At 53.9% G+C, this 13,722-nt stretch overlaps 4 protein-coding genes across 4 annotated transcripts; 3 read left to right on the top strand and 1 right to left on the bottom strand.

The window, feature by feature from the left end:
* Positions 1–124: 124 nt before the first annotated feature.
* Positions 125–498, top strand: N7462_002560 (uncharacterized protein; the record flags this gene model as incomplete). Its single annotated transcript, XM_057074286.1, has 2 exons — positions 125–396; positions 462–498. 2 exons carry the CDS (start codon positions 125–127, stop codon positions 496–498), a joined length of 309 nt encoding a protein of 102 aa, XP_056937927.1.
* Positions 499–1,721: 1,223 nt separating this feature from the next.
* On the top strand, positions 1,722–2,738 carry aspf4 (allergen Asp F4; the record flags this gene model as incomplete). Its single annotated transcript, XM_057074285.1, has 1 exon — positions 1,722–2,738. The coding sequence occupies one exon, from the start codon at positions 1,722–1,724 to the stop codon at positions 2,736–2,738; it is 1,017 nt and encodes a 338-aa protein (XP_056937926.1).
* A 2,324-nt stretch (positions 2,739–5,062) lies between these two features.
* N7462_002558 (DUF3433 domain-containing protein) lies at positions 5,063–9,182 on the top strand (the record flags this gene model as incomplete). Its single annotated transcript, XM_057074284.1, has 4 exons — positions 5,063–7,046; positions 7,132–7,738; positions 7,791–8,195; positions 8,312–9,182. The coding sequence occupies 4 exons, from the start codon at positions 5,063–5,065 to the stop codon at positions 9,180–9,182; spliced, it is 3,867 nt and encodes a 1,288-aa protein (XP_056937925.1).
* Positions 9,183–9,433: 251 nt separating this feature from the next.
* Positions 9,434–10,977, bottom strand: N7462_002557 (glutathione S-transferase family protein; the record flags this gene model as incomplete). The annotated part of the gene is made up of 3 exons (XM_057074283.1): positions 9,434–10,466; positions 10,571–10,709; positions 10,827–10,977. 3 exons carry the CDS (start codon positions 10,975–10,977, stop codon positions 9,434–9,436), a joined length of 1,323 nt encoding a protein of 440 aa, XP_056937924.1.
* Between the last annotated feature and the right edge of the window lie 2,745 nt (positions 10,978–13,722).

The following is a 13,722-nucleotide window of genomic DNA, read 5'->3' as shown; positions in this document are numbered from 1 at the left end:
GCTGGCCGAAACAGTGACCGCCGCGCCAATTGCCTGAAACAAAAAAGGAAAGCGAGAGGGAGGAAGGGAATAGGAGACACTATCCAGACTTTGTAGACTGGCAGACGGAGTCGGAGAATCTGCCATGGGCTTGGAGTCTGCGATGGATGGGGAAGGTGAGGACCGACAAAAGATGATCAAGAGAGCCCAGCCTGGTTACATACACTGTGCCGCGTACCTTACAGAGCGAGAAATGTACGGAGCAATGCACCATCCTTTCCAGGAGACGGGCCTGGGTCCATTTCTTTCCAAGGAGAGAGTCCACCAGCGCGCACATCGTCTGCCGTTGGGTGGCGATCGCCTGTGGGCTAGACCATATCCTCGGGAGATGGATAGAGTCGTTGTGGGCAAGACAGGGTAAGGATTGATAGGATGAAATCGACCGGTCGGACACAGTATGAACGTGTGAGCTGGCGTTACAGGTCGTCGATGGTCCTGGGAGGTGATACAGAACACTGACATCATCACCGCTATTACTTCTGTCCTTGGTCTTTCGCTCCTGTCCTCCGATGGGAGGTGGGAAGGCAGGGGCGGGCGCCACGTAAGACAGGGCTCGAGGCTACACCCGACAGACTGCACCGATTGGCTTGTGTGGGGAACGAGGGGTGTCATGGCGGAGAGTCAAAGGTCAAGTTGCTGACTCCATATTGTCGGGACTGTGTGGATATGAGGATGTGGATGTGTCTATACTCCAGTCATCCGTCCTGTCATCAGGCAACATTCCAGTGCCGGACAATCCGTCCATTCCGATCGCAACGTGTTTGACAGCCATGGAATGTGCAACCATGAAGCCTGGCGGGCTCGGCTTGGCCGTCCAGGCGGAAAAGGGGGAGGAGGCCTGATCGGAGGAGGTAAACAAGGCAGTCACGGGCCAAGAACTCGGATTCACGTGAACGTCGTCGACTTATCAATCTACTGCTATGGACTATCGCGCATCCACTGCTCCATATATCCCCGAAAGTATGCCTCTTCCACTCGGTCATCCTCCAGGTCTTCTCTGTGTCCCTGGGTTTCTGTCCTCTCAATTCGATCTGCAGCCGGGAATCAGGATCTGTTCAATTTCCCCGTTAGGCCCCATCTAGTCTCGGCCCAGCAAACATCGGGTGGATCTCAGCACCGCATCGCCAATCAGCGTCAGCCCGGACGGGCGGGCGTTCAGGGACCACCAGGCACCGCCCAATCAGCGCGGGAAAGCCCCCCTGATCCAGAAGCTGCGGCTGTTGTGGTTTGCCCCTCGTAAAAACCGTAAAAGTGTAAACTGGGTGCAAAGTAAATGGAAAGTGGAGTCGTGGTCCCAGTGAGGGTCCCTGCCCAGGGCCTGGAAAAGCCCAAGACCCCGAGAATCTGAATCCACAGGGTCTTTTGCAGGCTCCCGGGGCCTGGAGGCGCTGGAGGCCCTTGGGTTCGCGGTGGCTTGTTGACCCAATGGACCCAATGGACCCGATTGACCCGATTGACCCTGTTGACCCTGTGAACCCTATTGACCCTGTCGACCCTGTCGACCCTGCAGGGGGTCCCCATATTATCCATCCACGCCCCCATCCTCCCTTTCCCTCTCCACCACACTTTCCTTCCCACATTCATTTGGTGATTTCTGTTTCCGAGCGTTTCGTCGCTCAAGTCATTCTTTTGCAAAACTCACCAGTCATTCCTTCAATTCACCCTTCCAAAAAGCAACCACAATGCACTTCCACTCCCTGTTGCTCGCGACGGCCCTGACCGCTGGGTCCGCCGCTGCCCGTCTTCACGGCCACGAGCGCCGTCACGCCCACGGCCATGCCGTCGAGATTGAGGCCGAGCCCGAGGTCACTCCTGCAGTTGAGCTGAAGGACCGTGCCGTCGGCGATGTTGTCAGCGCCTATATCGATGGTGTCCTCGAGACCTGGATCAACGAGTGGTCCGGTGAGGTCGCTGCGGCCACTTCGACCTCGTCCACCCTCGTCCAGGTGACCACCACCGCCACTCCCACCCAGGTGACCACCTCCAACCCTGTCGAGTCCACTGTCGTGCCCACACCCGCCTCGAGCAGTGGTGGCGCCTGGTCCAACATGCCATCCGACGGCCAGTTCTCTCGCTCCGGATTCGGTGGAGTCTCCGCCTCGAAGACCACCGGTCTCCTCGACTGGGACTATGTCGGCAACGTTGGTGTCCCATGGGGCAGCAACATCATTCAGGTTGAGGAGGGCAGTGCCAGCCAGTATAAACACGTCCTCCGCTTTGAGGGCAGCAACACGGACCCCTGGACCGTCCTGTTCTGGAACACCTACGGCCCTGAGGGCAAGATGGATGGTTTCTGGGCACCCAACAAGGCTCTTTCCTTCACCCTAGAGCCCAATGAGGTTGTATACGTCGCCATTGACGACAACTCCCAGGGTGGCTGGGCTGCCGCCAAGGGCGAGACGATCCCCACCACCGGCTTCGGTCAGTACGCTGCCACCTGGGGTGAATTCGACATGAGCAGCGAGAAGAACGACGGCTTCTCCGGCTGGGATGTCTCCTGCATTATCGCCCAGCTCAACGACCTCGAAATTCAGGGCATGCGCATCTGTAACCACCTCGGAAACGACTGCTCCGCCATTGGTGCCGGTCTGACCGGCCTTCTCAATGCCTATACCTCAGCCGACCAGGGCAAGCCTGACAAGGCCGTCTCCCAGTCCGCCGGCGCTGTCCGTCTGGTCGTCCAGCTCGACTATGCGTAAACTGTCCGCTGATTTTTTCCCCTACTTCGATATCAGCCTGATTAGTCCTTTTATCCTTCTTGCGCAAATGATTGTCAATCTGAAAGTGGTGTGGTGATTCTCTGGTCATGCGCACTACCTTTCGCCGGCCATACTTCCGCAGATTCCCCTTTTTTTCAATCTATTTTCTCCCGGAAGTGCCATACATATTTTTTTGTGTGTGACTCATGATTTGTCTCGCGTTATCTTCTTTATGATTCTGTGTACATATACCACCTGGGGTTTTCATTAGTTGATATCGACTTTTCTTTTTCTTTTTGAATCTGACCTGTGGTATTTCTTCGAAGGCGGGGTCTTGATACTATGATCAATGACCCCGCACCTTTAATAACAAAAAACCCTTATGAACAACCTAGTCTTGAGCTTACAATCTGTAGTACCTAGGCTACTGTTGATTGCTCGGGCTTGTGGGGAGTGTATTGATCATTTGCCCTGCCCTGGAGGGGGAAGCAAGTCGTTCATTTAGAGCCTTGGGGATCTCCAACCCTGATTCTTTGTTCTTTTCTTTCAAGTTTGCAACCAAAGGATTGTCGGCACTAGCACACAGCCAGCATCCACCTGAGAACAAAGAACGTACGGGAATGTAGTTTTCTTCGGAACCCGGAACCTAGATAGTTTGCGGGATTGGAGGACACTTCCTGAATGATTTCAGCAAGTTTCCCTCACTGCTTCATAAAGGCACCACGGAAGGATTGCAGTCCCCTCACTGCCACTGTTCTAAATATTCGACCGGGACGTGGTTTTTGTGGGCATGTGTTCGTGATAGTATGCTTTTAAGCAAAATTCATAATCCTTGAGATTGTTTGCCACAGGATCCGAGTGATTCGACCGGCGTCTTCATTTCATATGGAAAGCGCGCTTATTATTCTTGGGCAAGACCGAGACATGGCGACATATGAGCATCGCCATGTGACGAAGAAGCTGAGGTTGAAAGCAATCTGCTATTTGCAATATGAAGTGTGTGGAGGAAAAGAGGAGATCGATTCCGGCGTGCAGTGACAATAGTGGCTCGAACGAGTTTCCAGGGGAATGCCAAACGTAGAAATAGAACTCTCGTCCAAGTGCGAGTATAATAAATTATCCAAAAAGAAAATCAGAGAGGGTAGAAAGATTTGGAAAAAGCTTATAGGCGATGAATTGAAAATTCGATGGTGTGGAAACAACGTCCTCTTATGCTTGAACCTGAAGCGCTGGCCCCCAAGTGGAGAACCTGGAAGTCCCTTATTCAATCCGCTGATTTGAAACGCTGGGGCATTTAGCTGCTGCAGTACTGTGAACAGTTTCTTTGAACCCTGCAGATATTCCCACCTCTAGGCGCTAAGTGCTGGTTCGTGACAGGCTGAGTATCACGCTAGACCGCCGGGGAGCCCCGCCAGCGTAGCGCCGCAAAAGCCCCGCTCAAAGCTTTCAGTGTCTCCAAAAGATGAGTCGAGGAGGCTATTATCATCACAATTCTAGAAATTCCTTTTGTTTTTCCTTTCTATTCTTTATTTCTGAGAAAATGTAGTTCCAAGAATATCAATGGCGTCGTTGCACGAAGAGAAAGCTAACATTGCTTTACATCTGCGGCCCGGGAAGCCAAAGTACGAAGTGGTATTGGCTGCTGTCGATCATGCACCTAGGCGCCATCATGAGCAGGATGGGTCTACACAATACGCTAGATTGGGCTACATCTGCATCGCTTCCCTGGGGTGAAAAGCCCCCCCACTGCTCCACTTCAAGCCCATCCCTAGACCCTGGTGAATCTAAGGCGAAGACCCTGCATGGCTATAAAGTAAAGGGGGCTAGTTTCATTATGGCTTTTCATTCCCTTCGTGTGTTCTTTTCTCTATCCTCATGCTCTATCTCCGTATTGCGAAAGATAGGGCATACATCATTTTGCCTGCCTTGCCATCATGGCCACTCATCCACATAGGGGCAATAGAGGACAGAAATCTCATTTTTCCCACCCTGTTCCTCCGTCTCGCTCATCCTTGCGAGACAATGGTCGGCAGAGTAGTGGTAATAAAATTGATGACACAGTTAAAAATACCCATCAACGCGCGGGCGCGGGGCAAGTCAACGAAAAAGCACCGGTAGCCTGGACCTCGGTCTGGATTCCATATACGTTTACCCACTTTTTTATGAGTGGGACGAGCTTTGTCGCTCTGACTTTATGTTTGGTGACATTTGTATTGTGGTGGTGGTCTGGCACGAACTACGGCTTAGGTGCCGACGACGGCTCCTCGGCCCTTCTATTTGGTTGGCGATATAGTCCGACTCTTATCACCGTCATATACGTCCAGATGACGGCTGTCTTAATGGAAGATTTAAAGCGTACCGAGCCCTATGCTCGACTGGCACGCTCAATGGGCGCCGAGGCATCGACCAGTATTCTTAAAGTGCCTGGTGCTTGGTGGTCGACGCTGTATGACGGCTTCGCGAAGAAGAAGAATGGTTCACGCAGCTGGACCCTGATCTGTGCGGTCTTGGTCAATATAATTGGCTTTCTGGTCATTTCTCCACTGTCGTCTGCCTTTCTTTTTTCGGAGGAAGTTGTTGTCCCTCAATCAACCCATTTTACCAATCTTATCCCAGTGTCGGGGTCAGGATCAGGATTGCCCATCAATGCAGATCGCTCGACAAACTTCCGGACGATTGCCCATCTGCTGCAAAATGTATCGACATCGCCGTGGATCACGGATGACTATACAATCCTTCCGTTTTGGCCGGCTGATCTCCACCCATCCCCGATTACTTCTTTGCCGACAATTTCCACTCAAAAATGGAAATCAGAAACGACAATGTTCAAGAGCGAGCTGAGCTGCACTGAAATGAAATTGGAACAAAAGACCAGTGGTATTGTAGAATATGATCAGGGAGGAACAGCGGCGGCTTCCAACTCCACGGTGTGGTCATCGCCCGATGGATGTCGGTACGGGATATCGGTACCCACATCCTTCTGGAACACGGGCGGAGGCAGTTGGTCCGATGCGTCTACCTTCTACTGGGCAGAAAGCGCATTAGATTCGACAGACGCCTTAGAATTGACGTCAAATCATACCGCTGAATGCAATGGTAGAGATATCATTCTCGTCACCGAGTCATGGGAATCCGAAAATGCCATCTTCTCAGCCCATGTCTGTGAGACTCAGTATCTTATGGCAAACATCACCGCAACGATTTCACTCACGGGCAATGACCCAGATATCGAGTTTGATGAAACCGAGTTTGAAGAGAATAAAATCTCGATCCCAGATACCCTATTCAACACAACGCAGTTCAGAGCCCGGATGCTGGATTCAAGCTGGCCCACCTACATGATTTCCATCCTGTGGTCCAATACCGCAGTACTCGGGGGTCCCTCTGTCCTCCTTGGAGCCTTATATGATTATAACATGACGGCCTTGGTCAATTCCCCCGATTGGGTCTCTTCGGCGGCCAAGGCCCAACAGCGCTACTTTGGCGAAGTGCTGCAGACGGCGTTGCTCCACGAGGGTGCTTCACAAACAACCGCACTCCAGGGCGTTATCCATGATATTGAAAGTCGGGTCGTGGTACAGGCCGGGCCTGCTATTGCTTTGGGAGTGCTCTTTGGCGCCTCTTTTGTCCTTTTACTCGTCGTCTGGTGGGGAGCACAACTACGACGACGGCCATTGAACCTGAAGGACGACCCGGCCTCAACTCTCGGCGTGGCCTGTCTGATGGCGCAAAATGACCGAGTCCGATCCGGCTTTCAGGTTTTTAGACAACCGTCAGGGAAACATCTTCGTGAAATGTTACATGGACAATGGTTCTATACAGACCCTCACGGCTTGACCCGGTATAATCCTGGCGAGGCAGCCCGGCGGGGTGGAACTCAATCCGAGAATGGGACGCCACGGCTCCTTCGTCTGCCCGCTCTCCTTGCCCTAATTACCGTTTTGCTTGTCGTTGGGGCCGGTATTGCGGTACTTTGGCACTTTGCGGAGTCAGTTGGGCTGTATGAAAAAGCGTTCGTCTACCAGGTCGATATATCCTTTCTCAGCAATAGCATGTCCTCTGTGGTTCCGATCTCCATTGTCCCAACTTTGATCGCTGCTATCATTGGCTTGTGGTGGAATGCCATTGACGAGAAATTTCGCCATCTCCAGCCCTATCTGGCAATGTTAGAGAACAACCCACCACTCGCTCGTGGTGCCGGTTTGTCATATCAATCTTCGTTCTGGATGTGGGCATGTGTGAAGGCAGCGCTCAACCAGCATTGGCTATTGTCCTTGCTGACGCTGGGTAGCACCCTGTCCCCCGTTTGTAAGTCATTTCTTTCTTCCTTCTTGTTTTTCTCTTTCCATCAAGCTGCGAGTCATTTGACCGAGACTTACTCGTATCGCCCTAGATACTACCGCCATGTCTGCTCTCTTTGACCGCGGCCCAGGTGTGGTCACTCAACCCCTTAGCCTCAACAACAGTCTCGAGATTCGGAATATCCCCTTTGTTTTTCCTACAGAACAGTCCTACTACCCCGATGCTTCGAATGACTATGCAGGGGTGATCCTCGCGGACTTGTATAAAAACCTTTCCACACATTGGATGTACACCGCCACCATCCAATTGACCCTTAACGGATCTGAGCCGGCATGGAGCAAGGATGGCTGGAATTTTGTTCCTGTCAAGCTGAATCCAGCAAGCAGAGTTGCCCTCCCGAACGATCTAGACGAGTCCGATGAAGCTGCAGCCGGTGCTCCATCCAACATCTCTTTCAGCACACCCGCACTACGCGGACGCATCGAATGTTCCCCTCACCCTAGCGAAGCATTCCAGAACACATCGCATTGGCTGACTCCTCGAGACTTAAGTAACTCTACAAAATGGAACACAAGCACGATCCCACACGGTCTCACAAGCGGCTACCAGCTCGGCACAAGCTGGATATACAAGAAAAACAACCCCAGCGTCATCCTCCCCCCTCACTCCGTCCGAGAACATAACCACCTGTCCCGGCTGTACCACCGTCTTTGCCAACCCGTCCGAGATCGTCTGCTGTGGCAACTCCAGCAGCGGCGTCTGGGACCCAAGCGTCGCGGTGGGCTACTGGTCCCCGAATACCAATCTTTCGACCTGGACCACGCGCGAGTGGCACCGCAACTTCACGGCCAAGTGGTTCTACGGCAATGCCGTCACTGGCATCAAGAGCAACCAGTTCAGCGCGCTCGACCCTATCACCGACATCGATCTGCTCTTTCCCAGCCCGCCCTCGCTCACTATGCTAAACTGTAGGCCGGTGATCGAGTCCGCCAGCGCAACTGTCACCGTGAATCCGGCGAACGGCCAAATCCAGTCCTACGCCATCACGAAGAACCCCCAGGAACGCGTCGATGCCTTCGCAGACAACTTCCTCCCACATAACGGGACCCATTTCAACCGCACGACAGGCATGATCTCCTACAACGTGACTGTGAGGTGAGTAGCCAGAAGGGCAAGAAGACATCTCCCACCCGAACCCCTCGAATTTCCAAGAAACAAAGGAGGAAGAAGAGGGGGAAACCACCACCGCTAACCAAAAGAACCCCTGCTAGCTACGGCCGGCTCTTCATGGCCTCGATGCTCACAGCTGCCGACACACTTCACATTGGCGGCGCGGCGCATATCGGCGGCTACACGACGGAGGATCTCGATGACAACACATACAATATCCGCGACAAGGCTGCCGGCTTGAACCTGGACTTTATGAGCTATGCGATGTACAGCATGGCCGGCAAGGACGCGAGTGCGTTAGCCGACCCGGTTATTTACGCCACGCTCGCACAGCGCGCCTTCACCACGTTCTTTCAGCATTTCGTCAGTAGTAGTGCTACCGCCACTGCTGGAGGATGGGGCTATCAGGAGATCAACGCGAGCCTGCCGAACGAGCTGGGGCCGGTCGTGGAGCTAGTAAACGATTATCTGCCCGGGACGGTGGCAGCGGCGTATCAGGACACGACGAACCCGATCTCACGGACGAACCGCACAGCCGCAGCAACCGTCTCGCAGCGTGTCGAGCTGTTGCGCATGAATGCGGTTGCAGTGTGGCTGAGCATCGGAATCATGGGGTGGCTCGTGGTGAGCACAGTGGTGGTGGCAGTGCTGCAGCGGCGGTACTTCGGGTCGCTGGTGCGCAACGTGGAGAGTCTGGGAGACGTGCTGGTGCTTGTGGCAGGCAGTGCAAACCTGCTGGCGATGGTGCGGGAGATGCAGGAGGGGCGGTTGGGGGCCGGGGAGTATGGGACGTTGCGGGCGCGGCTGGGGTGGTTTGTAGACGAGGATGGAGGGGTGCGCTGGGGGGTGGAAATGGAGGAGGGATTTAGGGGTGGGCCTGGGGTGCAATGGGTGGCGACGCCGAGTTTTGGGGACAAGAAGAAGAAGGGGGTAGATACGTGGGTGTTGGACAGTGAAGGCGCGAGGGTGTGAGGTTGGGGATATTAATGTCCTGGTTTTGACTAACCACTTTGATAATGTGAGATAAAGGGACACCTGATAAATGATAGAAATGTCTATTGTACAGTACATTTTGAGGGGATTGGATTTGCTCCTGCTCCTGCTCCTGGCTCCGAGATAGTTAAAATATGCATCCGATATGAAGGTGGAGATGAATGGCGGTGGTAGATGGATGCCACAATGAGTGAATATGCTTTGGTGTCTTTTGGGTCTGGCCCGCTTCGTTATAAGCTGCCGAGATTCAGATTGCCGAGGAAGTCGCTGGCCGAGCCCGGGTTGAAATCCGTAAGGATCTCTTCTTCGTCTCGTTCATCTCCCTCCTCTTCTTCCCCTTGGTGTGCATGTGTGGATATCAATCCGATATGGAACATGTAGCCTATCAAAGCAGCCACACCACCCATCACCGTCGCAATGGACACATACATGTCCCTTTTGCTGGCATCAGCATGCATAGAAATAACGGTTTTTTCTGTAGACGAAAGATCCGAGTCCAACACCTCAGCCTCCTGCTTCAAGCGGTTATTCCTGCGCACTTCACGCAGGATCGGTGTGCTGTCAGCCAAGGTAGAAAGAAGGGTGCTCCCAACCGCCGCGACGGAGATCCGCCCCGGGGCCCGCCATGGTAGCGGCGATGAGGGTGCAGACTGCGGCGAAAAGGCATGAGCAATATCCACCGCGCCCTCACCGAATGCTCGCCGGCACATGCGCGTTGTGTACTCGGCGAGCAGTGGCGCCTTGGTACGCATCGCGTCCCGGAGCCATGGGAAGGTAAGCTCGGGTACGAGCGCCAGCGAAAGATACCCAAGCGCAATGCAGTCTAGGCTGGACGGCGCATCGTCCTCGTTCATCGCCAGTAGATAGGGCTTCTTGCCCAGCATAGCTTCGAGCGGCTCGAAGAACTCGCCGGTTAGGGCTTCAAGACGGAAGTGACTCTGCTGTGCGGTTCGGCCGAGCAGGGACGACACGGTGTCGCGCGGTCGCCGGATGAGGTTCTTCGGGATTTGACCGGCGGCCACAGCGGCCGAGTGCTCTCGTTGCCGTTGCTCCTCCATTGCTTGCAGGTCCAGCGAGGACAGGCCCAAGTAGTCGGTACGCGCCTTGGCGGCGCCATGCAGTTTTGGCGGGAGGATCCATTGGTTTGGCCATTGGAGGATGCTTCCGAAGGCTGGCGACGTGTTGCCGTAATAATTCTGACTGGTGACATACAAAGAGAGGTCGACAAGCACCTGGCCGCGAGATTCGACGAAGGCAGAGAAACTGAAGGGAACCGCCACAACATGCAAGTGTTAGCTGACCTTGGTACTTCTCACTTTCGCTGGGGCCATTCAAGGATTGTGGCTGGTGGCTTGGGGTTCACGTACGCAATGCTATCAGCCCGAGCAGTCTCGTCCAGCTCGTGGTCCAGATCCCAAGCTCCGTCCGAGTATTGGCGGAGGTAATCGACGATGTTGCGGAAGCGGCTCACCCACACCGTGCCATTCTGGATGGCCGGCAACTCCCCTAACAGCCAAGCAAATCATCCGGTCAGCTCATTGCACAATTTTCGTCCTCTTTACCTTTTCGGCCTGCTCGCTCCGGGTGCTCGGATGAGGGGAAGGGTTGCATCACGTCACTTACCGGTCGGCGAAACGGAGGGATCACTGGTCGCGACCAGCTCCCACGAGCCCTTGGGCAGGGCTATGGAGCAGTAGGCAATCGCGGCGAGACATTGGGCCTCAATTGAGGGCAGGGAGAAGGCTGGCCCCCACACATGCAGTTGCAACACCATGGTGGTTTGCGCATTGGAGAGTCGAAGGGGCCTGCGGGCTGACCTCACTCGGAAGCGATTGCGGGCGAATCACGTGTGTTTACACAATCTATAGGAAGTATGTCCCCATCATCAAGGGATTCGACATTGTCGACACCGTATGCCTGTGAATATGTGGGGAGCAATATGATTACAATTCAAATACTTTGACCGGCATAATTAGAATTTACTTTGGCTGTTTCATGTTTTTTTTCTCACTTTGGATCACGAGTGGCGTTGGCACGGATTTGATGCTTATACTGGCCGGGTCCGTTGGTAACCACTGAGAGACGACGAAATCCCAACGGTTGACATACCCGATCAATCATCGCCGCCTCTTAATATCAATGATCAATGCGCCCTGCCGTGGACGGCGTACAGAGAGTTGATCTTCATTGTCTTCAGTGTCCCCTCCATCTCTCATTCCGGCAAATGCCCCCTCTCCAGCCCCATCGTCTGGCGCTTTGAATCCTCGTATTCTATCTGAGACACCATGGACCTCCAGCGGGGACCCCTATCTATCTCTCTCGAGCCCCGTCGAGGTTCAGCTAGTCAGTCGCAGATTGAGTTTCTAGTTTTGATTTATAATTTATAATTTACGATTTATGATTCATGAGTTTTGTTTCTTGTTAGTAAACCTCCATACTCCGGATCACCAGTCCTTCCAACCAGGGAAACCCCCCGCTCCGGGAGTCCGTGAGTCACGGCGGTCAAGCCATGCCCGCATTCATGGCATCATCCATGTCTCTGTCCCTGTCCCTGTTCCAGATTCCTCTGTCCTTCCGGGGGCCAAACATCCCTGACCAACGAACTGGCACAGCCGCGATAAGAGCGACGTCCATGACTTCACCCGCACACGTGGCTCTGCGCAAGAGCCCAGCGCACTGACATCCCCCATCATCACCAAAACCCACTCCTCCCTGAGCATGGACGGAGAAGACGGAATACAGTAAGCCCAGGGAAAGTCAAAAAGAATAACCCGGAACAAGCGGCCGCCTAGTCTCAGGAATATCCGGTTTTGCCCTTCAAGGGAAAGCGTAGTAGCCCTCGAGAGGACTCTCCGCCCTATCGAGAGTTCAGTCGCGAATACTCCGAGGCTCACGTATCGAGTTCTCCATCGCTCTCGGCCACCCTGGCGCGGATCATCCCCCGTCGGGACCGGGGATGGCCTTTTTTGGAACCCGGGTTTGCCTATTCTGCCCATAAAGTCCATGATGACGCCGAGGCCGTCATGAATGGACCAACGGCCACAGCAGATGCCCGCACGCGCTGGGGGGGCTCCCTCCCCACGGAGGCCCCAAACGCTCCGACTTCCCAGGCACCATCGAGGTGCACCCAGGCTGGCCCCCTTTTCCCCCAGGCCCCCGCCCAATGGCCGCCCGTCCCAGCTACCTGGACACGCCAATCGCCCGCGCTCAGGCCGATCCGATGGTCTTCCTGCCCCTCGACTCCGAGAGTTTGTCTCGTAGCGCCCGGGCTAGCCGGCGTGCGCAGCACTCATGACATCGTCGATTTAGGTACGCGCAAAAAGGAACTCTGGTATTTATCCTTGTGGTACGGCTGTAACCGGACTTGGCGGTGCACGGCTGGAAAAGGGAAGCGGGACTGCGATAAGAAGTCAGATCGGGAGCTCCCCGCCGATCGGCCAATGGATATCATATGTACGGAGTACAGAGTACATATTGCATGAGAATAGAGGGGGATGGGGGGGGTTGAGGAGGGGGGGAAGATCAGATCTTGTCCAGTTAGATCCTGTCCTGAGGAGGGGTGGACTAAAGGTACAGTATACTGATTGAGAATTGCAGGTTTACGGGTAAAAGGCCGTCTATAGATAGAACGGCTGTACACTTAGAAAGCATTAGTCTTTTTTGCGGCGGTTTTTATGGATTATTTTGGATTATTCGATTCCTTTTTTTCTCTGGCAGCAGTGCTAGCTCGAAAAACCATTGGACCTGGGACCTCTTCATCCCGTGCTGCGTCGTCTGACAGCGCATCTCGGAGACTTATCCCTGCTTGACTCCTGGCATCGCGAGAGGGGCGCGACCAAAACCAAAGATAGCGGAAATGGGGTTGGTGGAACAAGGAGGGGAAGATGAGCCTGTTTCACTGCAAGAAGTAGGTGCGGTGAGCTAGGGCTCGAGGTGTTAATCTACCGTGCATGGCAGCCCGTGTTTAGGGCGCGAAGGCACTGAGTGACTAATTTTTAGCCCGGGGGATTATGCACGACATCGGGATGATAAGGTGTGTTGCTTTGCTGCTAGACAAGGAGGGGGTATATTCTATGATACAGGTCGGTGATTCAAGGAATCGGCGCAATGCAGAAAACAAATGAGAGGATCCCCCAAAAAGAGAAAGGTCCACAAAAAAATAAACAGGATTACAAAAGATGGTGAAACGGTCAAGAGTGGCCCAGCCAACCAAAATACTGAATAACAGAAAAAACGCCCCAAGGTCACGTCAACTTGACGACAGGTCATGGGGAGCAGCCGCCAATTACTGGCGCTGAGTAGATCTCCGCATCTGCGCGTCACCGCTTCAGATCCATGGCGAAACACGAACCCCCCAGAACAGGGAGACATGGTTGAAGCACACGTAGCAGAGGCCAGAATAGGTCAAAAGCGCGCAACGTCAAAGAAAATAATAAAATAAAATAAACGAGCGCTATTAAATGCGGAGCAGTCGGAGATGCCCGTAGCGCCGGCGCTGGGCTTCCTCCCCCTCACAACC

This window comes from Penicillium macrosclerotiorum, assembly GCF_028827735.1.
Source record: "Penicillium macrosclerotiorum strain IBT 26536 chromosome Unknown utg000002l_segment0_segment0, whole genome shotgun sequence".
Classification (NCBI taxonomy): Eukaryota; Fungi; Ascomycota; class Eurotiomycetes; order Eurotiales; family Aspergillaceae; genus Penicillium; species Penicillium macrosclerotiorum.
The sequence above is the reverse complement of the archived record's forward strand: the minus strand, read 5'-3'. Positions and strand labels throughout refer to the sequence as shown.